The sequence below is a fragment of the Chrysochloris asiatica genome, unplaced genomic scaffold (genome assembly GCF_000296735.1).
Source record: "Chrysochloris asiatica unplaced genomic scaffold, ChrAsi1.0 scaffold00331, whole genome shotgun sequence".
In the NCBI taxonomy this organism is placed as follows: domain Eukaryota; kingdom Metazoa; phylum Chordata; class Mammalia; order Afrosoricida; family Chrysochloridae; genus Chrysochloris; species Chrysochloris asiatica.
Window position 1 is genome coordinate 1,569,303 of NW_006408849.1, and position 13,521 is coordinate 1,582,823.

The 13,521-nt window shown below is 52.2% G+C and overlaps 1 protein-coding gene across 1 annotated transcript in view; it reads right to left on the bottom strand.

Annotated features, from left to right (window-relative positions):
* Window positions 1–2,645: 2,645 nt before the first annotated feature.
* Window positions 2,646–13,521, bottom strand: part of DRG2 (developmentally regulated GTP binding protein 2) — a 36,676-nt gene continuing 25,800 nt past the window's right edge. The window contains exons 3-13 of the mRNA XM_006875533.1: window positions 10,198–10,287; window positions 9,849–9,909; window positions 8,372–8,462; window positions 7,930–8,002; window positions 7,727–7,817; window positions 6,887–6,984; window positions 6,524–6,600; window positions 5,406–5,494; window positions 4,661–4,719; window positions 2,983–3,036; window positions 2,646–2,732 (exon numbers count right to left, since the gene is read on the bottom strand). Coding sequence (XP_006875595.1) covers window positions 2,646–2,732; window positions 2,983–3,036; window positions 4,661–4,719; window positions 5,406–5,494; window positions 6,524–6,600; window positions 6,887–6,984; window positions 7,727–7,817; window positions 7,930–8,002; window positions 8,372–8,462; window positions 9,849–9,909; window positions 10,198–10,287 — 870 coding nt within the window. The remainder of the gene's footprint in view (window positions 2,733–2,982; window positions 3,037–4,660; window positions 4,720–5,405; window positions 5,495–6,523; window positions 6,601–6,886; window positions 6,985–7,726; window positions 7,818–7,929; window positions 8,003–8,371; window positions 8,463–9,848; window positions 9,910–10,197; window positions 10,288–13,521) is intronic.

A 13,521-nucleotide genomic window follows, 5' to 3' on the forward strand; every position in this document is an offset into this window, starting at 1 on the left:
CTGGGCTACCATCTGCAGCAAGTCAGGGCATGGAGGTATGGGACACAGGAAGAATGAGAGTGTCCTTGAGCAGCACTGACTGGAGAGCAGGGTGGGAGGCTGGCCTGAGTCTGGGTCTTTAGGAGGGTAAACGAGTTTAGACTTTTGAGATGAAGGACTGTGGAATCTAAGCGGGAGGGGGCAGGATGTGGAGAAGGAAAGAGAGAGTATGGGATGTGTGGTCAAGCCTTGGCTCCTTTGTCCTTGTTACATGCCATAGAGTTGGGTCCGACTCATAACTACCCTGCGTAGAATTTCCAAGAAGCAGCTGGTGGGTTTGAACTGCAGACATTAGAGTTCACAGTCCAGTGCTGATCCTACAGCGCCATGAGGGATGTCCTTTGCCCTTAAATCCATAAAAATCACTGATGGGGCTGCCTCTAGGGAGCCGGGGGGAAGGAGAGACTGGTAGTTCAGCTTGGGCTCAGAGCAAGCCTGCAGCCTGGAGAGTCCTGAGAGGTGTTAACCTTCCCAGGATAGCCAGGCTGTAGGGTAGGTTACCCAGGCCAGAGCCTCCACCCACAGAGGGGATGAGTGCCCAGAAGTGCCAGTTGGGGCCCAACCTGAGCCTCGGAGTTTACCTGGAGGGGTATGCCCTGGCCCTCCTTAGAGGACTACCCCAGCTCTGTGATTCCACATCATCCCCCACCACACACTCTGGATACCTCGGTCTCACACAGACCTGGATGGGGCCTCTCACAGGTAGGCTTGGAGGGAATAGCCATGTGGAGAGCCAGCAATCTAAGGGCATGTAGGTACACAAGGACACTCAAACCTAGCAAGGGGCACATGGAGCTAGAGCTGTCCCTCGTGTCCCACACCTCCATGCCCTGACTTGCTGCAGATGGTGCCTGCCTTTGGACCGTATCTCCCAGCCAACCTAATCTGAGGTCCACACTCACCTTACACCTATAAACTCAACCTTGTTGGGTCCCAAGGGCCTTCCTATAAGATAAGAAGGGAAGAGCTCCTCACTTGGGGACTTTCCCTAGCCAGACCTGATAGGGTAGGAAAGGGAAGGAGATAAGCCACGGAGCACTTACCTGTCTTGGTATCTTGTCTCCAAGAGAGGGACTGCATGGGAATTTCATCCACTTTTAGATGAAGAAACTGAGGCCAAGAGGTCTCAAAGTGGGTTAAGAGTACGGCCCCAGCTTTGCCATAGTCTCTTTTCCTTCCTGCAACCTAGGCAGGCCGATGGAAGACTCCAAGGACCCAGGGCTGGGCTACCCTTACCTGGCTCCCGTGCCTTGCTCTCCCACCTGCATGTCACTAATGGAGGGCCCCTGAACTGGCCCCCGGGAGCACATTGGTCCAGCAGAGCAGCTCAGTGTTGCGAGGAATAGAGGCCCAGCCCACCACGCCGACCGCCTGGGGCCCCATGTATATTTAATGAAGTCTATTATTCCTGTTTTGTCTCTAGAAAGGAGCCTCAACAGCTGACAAGGGTGCTGGAAACAGCCTGGATGGCTAAGCCAGTACTGCAGTCCAGCTCTGGCCTGGGGACCCTGAGGAGGCGCTATCCCCCTAAAGGCTCACTTCCCTCCGGAAAGCCTGCCCTGCCACTCTGATCCAGGTCTGACCCAGGTCCAAATCCTAGTTCTGCATCAAAAGCTGGGGAGGTAGCCCAGCTTGGTCCTGGGCCCACAAGCTGTGCTGGCACTATGCCAGGCCCCCCTACCCCTGGGAGGGACAGGAAATGCATCTGGCCACTTTGCTGTTGCTGAGGGCTTTCCTGCTACACCAGTTCCAAAGGTCTTCTGAAGATGTTGCCCTCCTCTGCAGCTAGACCTGGCCTCATGGAGGCATTGGTCTAGAACTCACAGCCCCTTGCTGGCTTTCCTGGGTACAGCCCACAGTCCACCCAGGCCGGGTCAGGGCTCCTTTTCAAAACCAGTCTCCCAGGAGTTTCTCCCTCACATTCGTTCCCCTGAGGCTTGGGTCTACTCCCGTGGGCCCAGGCCACATGCACTTACAGTAAAGGTCACCAGATCTGCAAAAGTACTATCTTTTTCCACCATCCAAACAGGAATTGTTCATCCTTTATTTTAGAAAAAAGTGGGGCAATTGGGGGGCTTACAAGTAAACACAGATCCCAAACTCTACAGCCCCATCTGTGTGCAGAGACTCAGAGGGGAGGCACTTCAGCCAGGGAGGGTCTGAGGTAGACCTTAACTGACCTGGTCTGGTTTCCACCACAGGACAGCCCTATGGAGGTCTGGTCCTGGCATGCCTCCATACCCTATAATGCCAGAGAAGCTGATAGCTGAGGAATGAAGTGCCTTAGCAACCCATCTCCCCACCCTTAACAGCCATCCATATTAGGCCTTGGCAGAGGTGGGTAACTTGCTCCCTCAGTGTCCGAAGGGACATGGGGCTGGGGCAGGCCCAGGGCTGCCCCATTTGAGGGTCAGTCTCAGGGAAATTGCCAGTTGAGTCCAAGGCCTCCACTGTGCTGCTCTCTGCACAACAGTTGCTAGAAACTCCCAGTAACAACAGACTCCAGGGCCCCCTTCCTGGGGTGTGTTTATTTGTATTTGCTTGTTTGGGCTCTGGAGTGGTCCAGTGGTCGGACGCCCTAGGGAGACGGGAGGGATGCGGTGTGGCTACTTCTTGACGATCTGGATGACGTCCTCATGCTCCATGGTGTGGGTCAGTCCCACCCGCTGTGGGCTGTACTTGGTGCTGGTGCCCTGGAGGGAGGGAGCAGAGGAAGCCCATGAGTCTCTACTCTTCACTGAGATGGGCAGACCCCACTCTGAGGAGTGAAGTTATGTGGAGGGTGAGGGCCCAGAACTGGTAAATCTCAAAAGGGAGCGGGGGTGCCCAACCCATGCCTTTCCAAATGCTATGCTAAGGGGCAGACACAGAAGCAGGGTGTGTGTGTGTGTCCCCATGTTAGTTATAATATTTTAACTCCCATCCCCCACCCCCAAGACTCACCCACACCAGGGCGTATTTGAACTGGCTGGCCAGCGACCGGTGGATCCGATGACACTGGAGGACAGGAGAATCAGATAGGACATCTGGACTCTACCCAGCTCCACCCCAACCTCAGCTGCAGACCCAGAACCCAGGGCAACGAGACACGTATTGGTTCACCAGCTGGTGTTCTAACAGTGCTTGCTGAGTGACAGGGTGGGACAGGCCCAGACCCACTTGCTGGATTCAGACACAGCAGTGTCTATGGCTGCAGGTGGTTCTAAAGGTCCCTTCTCCATGTTTTCCTGGAAGCTGTTAATGCCTAGTTCGACATGTTCTACAACCCATGAGAGGTTAGTCAGGGTCCTGGCTACTAATGGCCCTCAGCCAGCTCCCCAGTAACCTCAAGATGCCCTTGAATGGTCATGGGTGGCTCTTCAGGACACCCTCCCTTTGCTTGGTAACATTTCTTAACTACCTCGCTGCAGCTATGATCTGTGCTTCCTACACTTCCCGCCCGCAGGAAAGCTGGCACCCAACAGAGTTCCTGTGTAGGGATATAGGTGCTAGGAATCCCAGAGGTGACCTTGGAGTGCGTGACCAACTCCCTCTGAAAATGTGGGTTCCTGGTTGCCATGGTGATAGGTGGATGCAGTGTGTGTGGTGGAGAAAACGGTTCAGCCTGGCTTCCCTATCATGGGCCACAGGTCTCACGGAGCAATGCCTCAGTCAGCTCACATGGGAAGGCAATCTGATTGATCTCCTCTGGGTGGCCAAGGATGCCTGGCCCTGAGAAGAGGGTGCTACTGCCATGGAGCAGCCGAGATACCCACAAGTCCAAGTCTAGCACTCATCTCTTCTGACATCATAGAATGAAAACTGATGGCCCAGAGGTCACTCAAGCATTTTGCTCAACATGAAAAAAACAGAAACAAAACAAAAACCCAACTAAAGAGCAGGAGTTCACATAGTCACAGGGATTCCCCGCTTTTCGAGAACCCCTGAAAACTCTGGAGTACTGAGCTAGTGCTCCCTTGAGGCACTTGTGTGTGCTCTCCAGTTTGCCACAGTCCCCGCCATGCTCTAGTGCCTGACACTAAGGCCACGTGTTATCACTAGGAGCCATTTACCACTAAGCTTGCTCTACTGTCCTTGTGGGAGAGAACTATTTCTTGATATTCACATTTACAGCAATAGAGGATTTTCTACCTAGATCATCAACTCTGGGCCTCTGTTGCCCACACCCATACTATAATAAAGTACCCAGGTCAGGGCAAGCCCTTTACTTGTAACTCCAGGGCACTTGGGACAATTGGTGCTGTAGGAGGGAGGCACTCCTGGGGAGGTGACAACGAAATGAGCCGGCTTTTCTGGGACAAAGGCCAGGCTCTGGAGAAGGCCCTGAAAGTCCCCTGGCCCCTGCCCATGCCCGTGTCTGCCGTCCCTGACACACTGCTCCAGCAAGGAGCTTTCCAGGCTTCAGCTCACCCAATGAATCCGCCTAATTCCCCACTGAAGCCGGCAGCCTCAGCCTTTTTTATAAGACAGGAAACAAAGGCTCAGACACGAAGCCAGACCTGTCCAACTCCACAGCTGGCCCCTGGTCACTTTGTCACCATACTGGGTAGCCGCTGAAAGAGCCTGACCCTTGGATGGAGTCACAGACAGACAGAAGCCCAGAGGGAGCTCCTGGACTCACCACATGTTCCACAGAAGCCCCTTTCCGAAGGATGATGGCGTCTGTGAAGTCTGGTCTCTCTGCAATTGGAGAGAAGAGTCACTGTGTGGTTCCCAAGTGACTTTGTAAAAGGGTGCAGCGACCCCTGTGGTCCCTACAGGTCTTCCAGGGTTCAACCTAACCTTCTCTTCCTCCAGCCCATCCCGGCTATCCATGAGATCCTCAACAGAGACTCCTGTGCCAGCTTCTGCAACCTCTACTTCAGGCACAGAAAACCAAACGAACCAAACCCAGGATGAAAGTTCCTAGCATTCCAGTGCCCACACGCAGTGAACTGACCTGCCACAGCACAGCCCTCCCACTTGATGGACAAAGTCAGGGCTAACGCAGACTGCTCACACTTGGCCACTGGCCTGCTGGGCGTGTGAGTGAGTGAGTGCCAAGGGTGTGGGGGAAGGTTTGGGCTCCTAAGCTGTGAAGAGGTGGATCCCAAGCTAGGAGCCAGAAGTTCCAGTGGACTGTAGCTGAAAGTTCCTGCTGTGCTCCTCCTGCTGCTGCTGGGGGAGCCACAGGGAATGCAAGGCTGGCTTCTGTCACCTGTCCTCTGCACTCCCCGCTCTGGGGACCAGTAGCCCAGAAAGCTGCAATTCTTGTCACAGCACTGGGCAGAGGTCTCCCAGCCTGGGGTCAGAGTAGTGCTCAGCTCATAGCAGGTACAAAGAGGGCTGGGCCAGGGATCCTCAGGTGCTCTGTGCACCCAACTCACGTCCTCTCTTCTTGGTATAAATGCAGGTCAGGGCCAAGTACTCCCAGAGCATCTCCAGCAAGTAGTCCAGGTTCAGCTTCATCCCGCAGCTACAAAGGGAGGGCCCACAGTCAGGTGGAAGGACCCACGAGCCAGAGGTGGAAGGCAAACTGCCATCTGGCTGGGGCAGGGGGCCAAAAGCAGCCCACTGCTGTGATATCAGCTTGATGCCCAAGCTGTGTGTACCTCCTGGCCCCAAAGCCACCCACCCCTCTTTCCTGGGAGTAGGAGGGCTGTTCTTGGCACAGGGCATCTGGAGGTTGGATTTCCTGCTGGCCCCCGCCCCAGAAGACTGACAGGGCTGGGAAACCTGGCTGCCTAGAGCTCGCCCCTGGGAGGACAGGATAGCCCCAGGGGCCCAGGGCAGCACAGCAGTCTGGTCAACGCAGTGTTCAGGAGCAGCCCGACCTGGTGGATGGGGTCTGACCATTACAGCCGTGACCCTAAGCAGGCACCTCTCTTCTGCAGGGCAGTAGTGAATAGAGTGAGGTTGGGGCGGGGGGTGCTCCAATGACACCATGCCCTTGAGCAGCCCTGAGGGAGCCCACAGGCGTGGGCCGCAGTGGGACACATATTGCTCTCTGCACAGCTGGGATTGTTGGCAGGCAATTCTGACAGTGAAGTCCAGGACCCTGCACTAGCACCAGTCACCCGTGCCTGTCTGAGCACTCTTGTCAGCTGGAAGCCAACCAAGTGGAAAACAGGAACAAGTGTACCCCAAAAGAGGAACCCAGAGTGAGTAGTTTGCAAAGGCAGACCAGGAATGGAGCCGGGGAAGATCCTGCTGCCCACGAACGTTGCTCTCTCTTCCCTCGGAGCGGTGGCCAGGAAGATGTCAGGGGAGTGCTCATGTTCCGGGCCTTTCTGGGGCTACAAAGTCTTTGAAACATCCTAATCTTGTTCATGAAATTCATCTGTTTTCTGAACCCAAGTCAGCAGACATCATCCATACCACCCTGATGACTCAGGTTGGCTGGACAGGCTCAGGCCTGAGTGTGACTGACCAGAGCACACAGGCACACCACGGAAACAGCTGTGTGGGGGCCAAGGATGCTGCTGGGCAGTGTGCCACGCCTCACCTGATGACTACACTGTTGGGCTTCCGGGCTAGGCGGTCGACCTCCTCCATCGAGATCTGGTCAATTTTGTTGTACACCTAGGTTTCAAAAGGTGGAGGTTTGGTTTGGGGGAAGGAAAGGAACAAAGCAGTCAAAGAGAAGCCCCTCAGTGGTCAGGGACCTGTGCAGCCCTCCTGTGACTGACCAGAAAGGCTTGGAGGAAGGCTGAGGGACCTGGGACACCAGCTCTCTAGAGCTATCGAAGCTCTTCTCATGAATGTCTGAAATGCTTGCCCAGTCACTGAGACACAGAAGAAGGGGAGGTGGAGGAGCTCATTGGGGCCTACCCTCCCACACCTGTAGGTTCCAGACACAGGCACGTACATACAAGCAGGGCATGTATACACGGTTGCCCACAATTACATCGATGAACTCATCTGGGGAGCAGTCTTCTCGGAAAAGCACTTCAGCATTAAAGATCTCTGAGGGCTAAGATTAAGGGCAACATATGTGCCAGTGACACCATGGCTTCCCTGGCCGGTAGAGTCCAGACAACAGGCTGGCCAGGAGGACACCCCAGTGTACTGGTCTGGGGGTTTAAAGCCTGAGAGCACCTCTACCTTTTCTTCAAAAGGAGCCACAATATGTAAAAATCTCAATCCACAAAGACTTCACACACACACTTGCTACTCTGCAAAGCAGCTGTGTTGAATTTCAGTCTCATTGACACCCTGGGGCTCCCACCGCCATGCACCCGTGATGGGGCGTTCTCCACCTCCCTAGACAGCCCATTCCACCATAAGAGACCTGACAGAGAGCTCTCCATGTGCTGAGTGGAACTCTACCTCTGTTCAGTCCCCCCACGCCCTCCCAACAGCTCCTGTGGTCGGTCAGTCCCTCCTCTGAGAGCCAAGCAAACCATGTAGCCCTGGTCCTCATCCCCAGAGGTGTGCATGCAGCACGTCTTTGTTCTCAGACCACCCCAAGATGGCTCTCCCCAGGGCTTCTCTGGGCAAAGAACCCACTCTTTGGAGTAGAGTTTGCCAGAACCCTCTTGTCTCAGGTGTCACTGAAGGCAGGGATTTGGCCATTTTCCTCTCAATGGCCACAACAGTGCTTAGTGCTTGGGGAAAGCCAGATCAGGCTGCTTCTGGGGCTGGCTAGGGTTCCACCGGGAGTCTGCTGTTGCCTGGGAAGCCCCCTCTCTCTCTCAGGAAAGGATACTGTATTCATGCAGGATGAGCTGCACCAGCTTCTCAGAACACTGGGTCAGTGTGACTGTTGAGTTGAAGGAGATGCCACCACCTTTCTTGGGCTGGAGAGGGAAACAGAGGGGAGCTGCTGATGGGGGGAGTCAGAGTCTGCAACCTCTGGCCCGAGTTGTCCTGCCAACCCACACCTCTGGCCCACAGGCCGTGGGGCCTCACCTTGAAGTAGATGTTGGGCTTGTGTTTGTTGAGGCGGATGCCCACGGATTCCAGTTCCTTTTCCAGCAGTGACCTAGGCAGAGCCCCGTAACAGCCCTTTACAATTACCCTCAGGGGCTGGCTCCCATGTGGAACAGGAGGTCCCTGCCGCTCTGGGCTCCCCAAGGGTCTCTCCCACTGCCCTTTATTAAGATCAACTCCCTCCTCCACTCCTGCCCCAGTCATGCTCCTCTGCCCAGGCTGTCACGGTGCTCCTAGCCTGGGATTCAGTACCCCTATGGCCCCCCACCCAAGACACGGTTCAGTTCCACAGAAAAGTGCCTTGTGACGCGGAGACAGGGTTGTGCTAATAAGCTCAGCTTGTGGAAGGCCCTGCCACCAGCGCCGTGTGTAAGGGCCAGCACAAGCAGCCTGGCCGCTGCACTCCCGGGCCCCCACTGACCTCTGTACCTCTCCCTTGGTGGCGTCCAGCATCATGATGATGACGTCAGCAGTGCGCGCCACAGCAATAACCTGCCTGCCACGGCCTTTTCCTAGACGGTAGGAGGGGCCGGGCTCAGGGATGCTGCCCCCATGGTGCTGCAGAAGCCTCTGGCAGACACCACCTGGGACTGTGAGTTCATTGGCATTTTCCTTTAGTCCACTTCCTGTCTTTTTTAGGGAGACTTACTTTAGCAGGAAGTGTAACCAGACAATGATAACTGAGGACCTGTGCTAAGAGCCTCCCAAAGATTTCCTTACTCAATCCTCAAACCCTCCTGTAAGGAAGTTATTATGATGCCCATTGTACAAACAAGAAAAGCTGAATCTGTGTGGTTCCAAGATTGGGACTGGGCCTGTCCTGTGTGGGGAATGGGGTGACAGGACCCTCTCAGGGCTGTGGAGTGGATGACAAGAAACAACACAGGAGGTGCTCTAGGAGCTGCCAGAGGCCAGAGAAGTCAACATCCTTCCAAGACCACACAACAGCTTGGGGACTGAGGGAGCAGCACCAGGGCCCAGGAGCTGTGGTTTTCCATCAGGAGCTGGTTCTCTCACCTGAGAACCAGGGGGCTGAACCATGTGGCCTCCCTGAGCAGCTGTGCCAACCACAAGCGCAGTGTTCTCCCCCATAGTGATCAAACCAGCTTGAGGTCACAGAGATTCGGTGTGACCCATCATCACTTGCCAGTGGGGATGGAAGAGTGCAGAGAGAGCAGAAAGAAGGGAAGGCCCTGGGCACTGGACACCGGGGAGGTGCTTAGAGCCAGGGGCTGGGCTGGAGTCCCACCTCCACTACTTTACACCTTCCAAGTGGAGTGGAGCAAGCCCTCACCTAGCTGTCCATAAGGGGGTGCTGCTGTAAAGCAGAACCAATGAAAGTCCCCCCTCCCCTACCATCACAGGGTTCTTGGGAAGTTCCTGAGACAATGGTCAGCAGCAGGCCTGGCACTTGGCACGTGCCCATCTCAAGCTGTTAATCATCCCTGTGAAGCTACCAGAGCCTGCCCCATACTCTCCCAGCCACTGGTCACCTGTAACCAGGGCCACACGAGGTTCACATCTTAAAAACTAAAACCAAAAAACAAATACAACCTGGCAGGACGAGAGCACTAGGAGCATGGTCTGAAGGAAAGAGATCCAGGAATGGGGACAGAGCAGGGACAGGAAGTTATGTCTATCCTATGAGCTGAGTCCGTTCACTTCCTGGGCCTCAACTTCTGGAATTGAGGCTGGGTTGGTCCCTTAGGACTACATAAGCCACTTAAAGTAGAAACTGAGTGGTGTGCAGCTGGGGTGTCTCACCATCTACCAACCAGCCCTCAAAGCCACAGCCAACTTGGACAACATTGCAAGCCTGTGGTGGGCAGCTGCGTCCTGAGCTCATGCCATGCCACTCCTCACCCCACACCAGCCGTTTTATCCACTCCCTCTCCCACCTTGTGCTGCTCCTTCAATGATTCCAGGGAGGTCCAGCAACTGGATGTTGGCTCCTTTGTACTAGGACAGAGAGGAGAAGGGAAAGGTGAGGATGGTACTAACTGAGACCCCACCTTCTGCCACCCAGGAAGAGCCTACCTACACACATGACACCCAGAGTGGACCCCAGCTCAGGAGCTGGGGGATTCTGGCTGCTGGGCAAAGACTCAGTTCAGAGCCTGCACCCCAACAGAAATGTCCACTTCTCAGACACACACTCACTCGTCTGTTGAGAGCCAAGCACGGAACTGTAAGCACAAGCACCCCTCCCTCTCCCTGACTTCTGATACCTCACAAAGTTGGACTTACTTCAATGACTCCAGGGATACAAGTCAGGGTTGTGAATTCATAAGATGCAGCTTCGCTGGCTGTGGAGGTCATTAAGCTCAAGAAGGTGGACTAGGGAAGAAAAAAAGCAATTCCTGTAGGAATGTTGTTCTAACCTCCTTGTGGGGCTGGGTGGCTTCTGGGTAAGGCAGCAGGGAGATCCTCTGTCACTCCTGGCCTGTGAACTAGGCAGATTTTTAAAAAAAATGTTTTATTGTGAATTATGTGATAGTTTACAAGGGAAAACTTTAGTTTTACATTCATTCTATATCGTTTTGTTGCCATGGTTGCAATCCCCTCCATGCATCATCAACCAACCAGAGGGTATACTCTGCAAGCCTGCCCCCTGGTTGTCAGCACACAGCCCCTCTCCCTCTCTGGGTTTAGAGTTCCTAACCACTCCATCTCTCCACGTCATTGTTTCTAGGCAGATTTTTAAAAGGACAACTGCTCCTGCTTGGAAAGTCACCTCGAACATCACCCCGGATCCTGCACCAGAGGCCCCGTTGCTCCTCAACAGCCTTGAGGCCCTTGTTGGTAGACACACAGACCTGGTCTCCAAATGAGTTCCATATACACCACGGGCCTTTCTCTCATTCCATATAACACTCAAGACCCTCCTGGGTACAGAGACCTCAAAGCTGGCAACAGTTTGACAGCATCCAAAACACTGGTACCCAGACTTGCTGCTCACCCAGGGAAGTGAGATGTATGAGGAGATAAGAACCTCGAGACCGAGCCAGTGAGAGCCAGTGGGAGCCAGTGGGAGGGAGATGGCTGGGAAGTGAGGCTGAGGGAGCCGAGGAGGGCGTGGGTATGAAAATGTACTACGGGTTCACTTTAGGACCAGGCTCCAGGCTTGGCTGGGTGGTGAGGAGGACCTGGGCAAGAAAGGACATCTTCAGTGTAAAGCAGCTACTGCCACCTCTTCTGTAAAGAGAAAGGAGTCCAGAACACAGGAACCTGTACACAGATCAAGAGCCAGTGGTTTGAACAGAACAAGGAAATACTTGTTGTTGTTGTTAGGTGCCATCGAGTCGGTACCGACTCATAGCGACCTTATGCACAGCAGAATGAAACCCTGCCCGATCCTGGCCCAACCTCACTACTATTGCCACGCTTGAACCCATCAATGCTGCCACTTGGCCAATCCATCTTATTGGAGTTCTTCCTGTTTTTTTTTAAATCAGGAAGTGTGTGCCAGGGTATATCCTTTCACCATACTTATTCAGTCTGGATGTTGAGCAAAGAAACAGACCAGTTAGACTACATGAAGAATAAAGCATCAGGATAGGTGGAAGGCTCATTAAAGACTTGAGATATGCAGATAGCATAGCCTTGCTTTCCGAAAGCAGAGGACTTGATAAATACATTAAAATGGATTATCTAAATAACAAAAACACAAATAGCAAAAGACAAAATAGATTAATGGGACTTCATAAAAACTAAAAACTTGTTTTCATCAATAAATATTACTAAAATTGTGAAAAGACTTGCTACCAACTGAGAGAATATATTTGAAAACTATTTATCTGATAAGATTCTAATAACCAAAAAAACATATAAAACTTTGACCCCAACAAAAAGACAACCCAATTATAAATGGGCAAAGGACTTGAATAGGCATTTCACCAAAGAGGGCATTCAAAGAGGCACCAAACACATGAAAAGATGCTCAATGCCATTTACCAGCAGAGAAATGCAAATCAAAACCACACGAGCTATCACATCACTCCAACTACTCCTCACATGGTGCTACAGGACAAGCACTGGACTGTGAACCACAAGGTCGATGGTTCAAATCCACCAGCTGCTCCTTGGAAACTCCGTACAGGGTTGCTATAGGTCAGAATCGACTTGACGGCACTTAACAACAACAAAGAATCCTGGTGTGGTGCTGTAGGATAAACAACGGAATACAAGGACTGTTTGAATCAGGTCAGCAGTTAAAACTCAAGCCACTCCTTGGAAACCCTATACAGGGTCACTATGAGTCAGAACTGTTAACAGCACTTAACAACACCAGGAGGATGACTAAGATTAAAAAACAATGACAAAAAAACACACAAAAAACAACAAGAAATGTTGGTGAGAATGTGGGGAAATTGGGACTATAAAATAAATACAGCCCTTTTAGAGAGGTGTGGTGGTTCCACAAATATCTAAAAACAAAATTACCATGTTGTTAGGTGTAGTTGAGTCAGTCTGACTGACAGCAACTCTGTGCACAACTGAGTAAAACACTGTCCCAAGCTCATAATCATCCCTAAATTTAAGCCCACTGCTGCTGCCACCGTGCCAATCCATCTAATTGGGGGTCTTCTTTTTCTCTGAAACTCTACTTCACCAAGCATGATGTCCTACTCCAGGGACTAGTCTTTTCTGCTGACGTATCTAAAGTATGTGAGCTGAAGTCTTGCTCACTAGTTGTAAGGAGCATTCTGGCTATACTTCCATGACAGACTTGTTTGTTCTTCTGGCAGTCCATGGTGCTTTCACTACTATTCCATGCCAATACTAGAGCCAATTCTTCTTTGGTCCTTACTCATTGTCCAGCTTTCACATGCATATGAAGCAATTAAAAATACCATGCTTTGGGTCAGTAGCACCTTAAGTCTTCAAAGTGACATTTTTGATCTTTGTTTTCTTTCTGATCTTATTAATGACCTTTTGCTTTCTTCATGCATGATAATCCTTGATGTCATCCTGTAACTCATCAGGTCTTCAGTTATTAGTATTCTATGTGTAAAATCAGTTCTTCAGATGGTATTTTGGTTCTCGTGGATTTGTTTTCATTTTCTTCAGCTTCAACATGAACTTGCATATGCACAACTGAAAGTCTGTTTCAGTCAATCTCTATCCTTGTTCTGAATGATGACATTGAATTTACTGTCTGTCCACATAAGTAGTTGGTTTGGTTCCTGTGTATTCCATCTGGTGAGATCCATGTGTAGTCACTGTTTAACTCATTGGTCTTGCTGATTCCTATAAGGCAGAGGACAGACATGCCTCCACCTGCCAGTGTTTTTAACAATTATGACACTGACCATCTCTCCTACAACACTGTACTTCTCTGTTAGGTTCCACTGATCATTGACAGGGGCACACAGAACTCACAGACAATATTCTTCTGTAAAGGGCTTAAAGGGAATTGTCGTTGTTAAGTGTCATCGAGTCGACATCGACTCATAGCGACCCTATGCACAGCAGAACGAAACAAGGTCCGATCCTGGGCCAATCTCATTACTGTTGCCATACTTGAGTCCATCTATGCTGCCACCTGGCCAATCCATCTCGTTGGGGGTC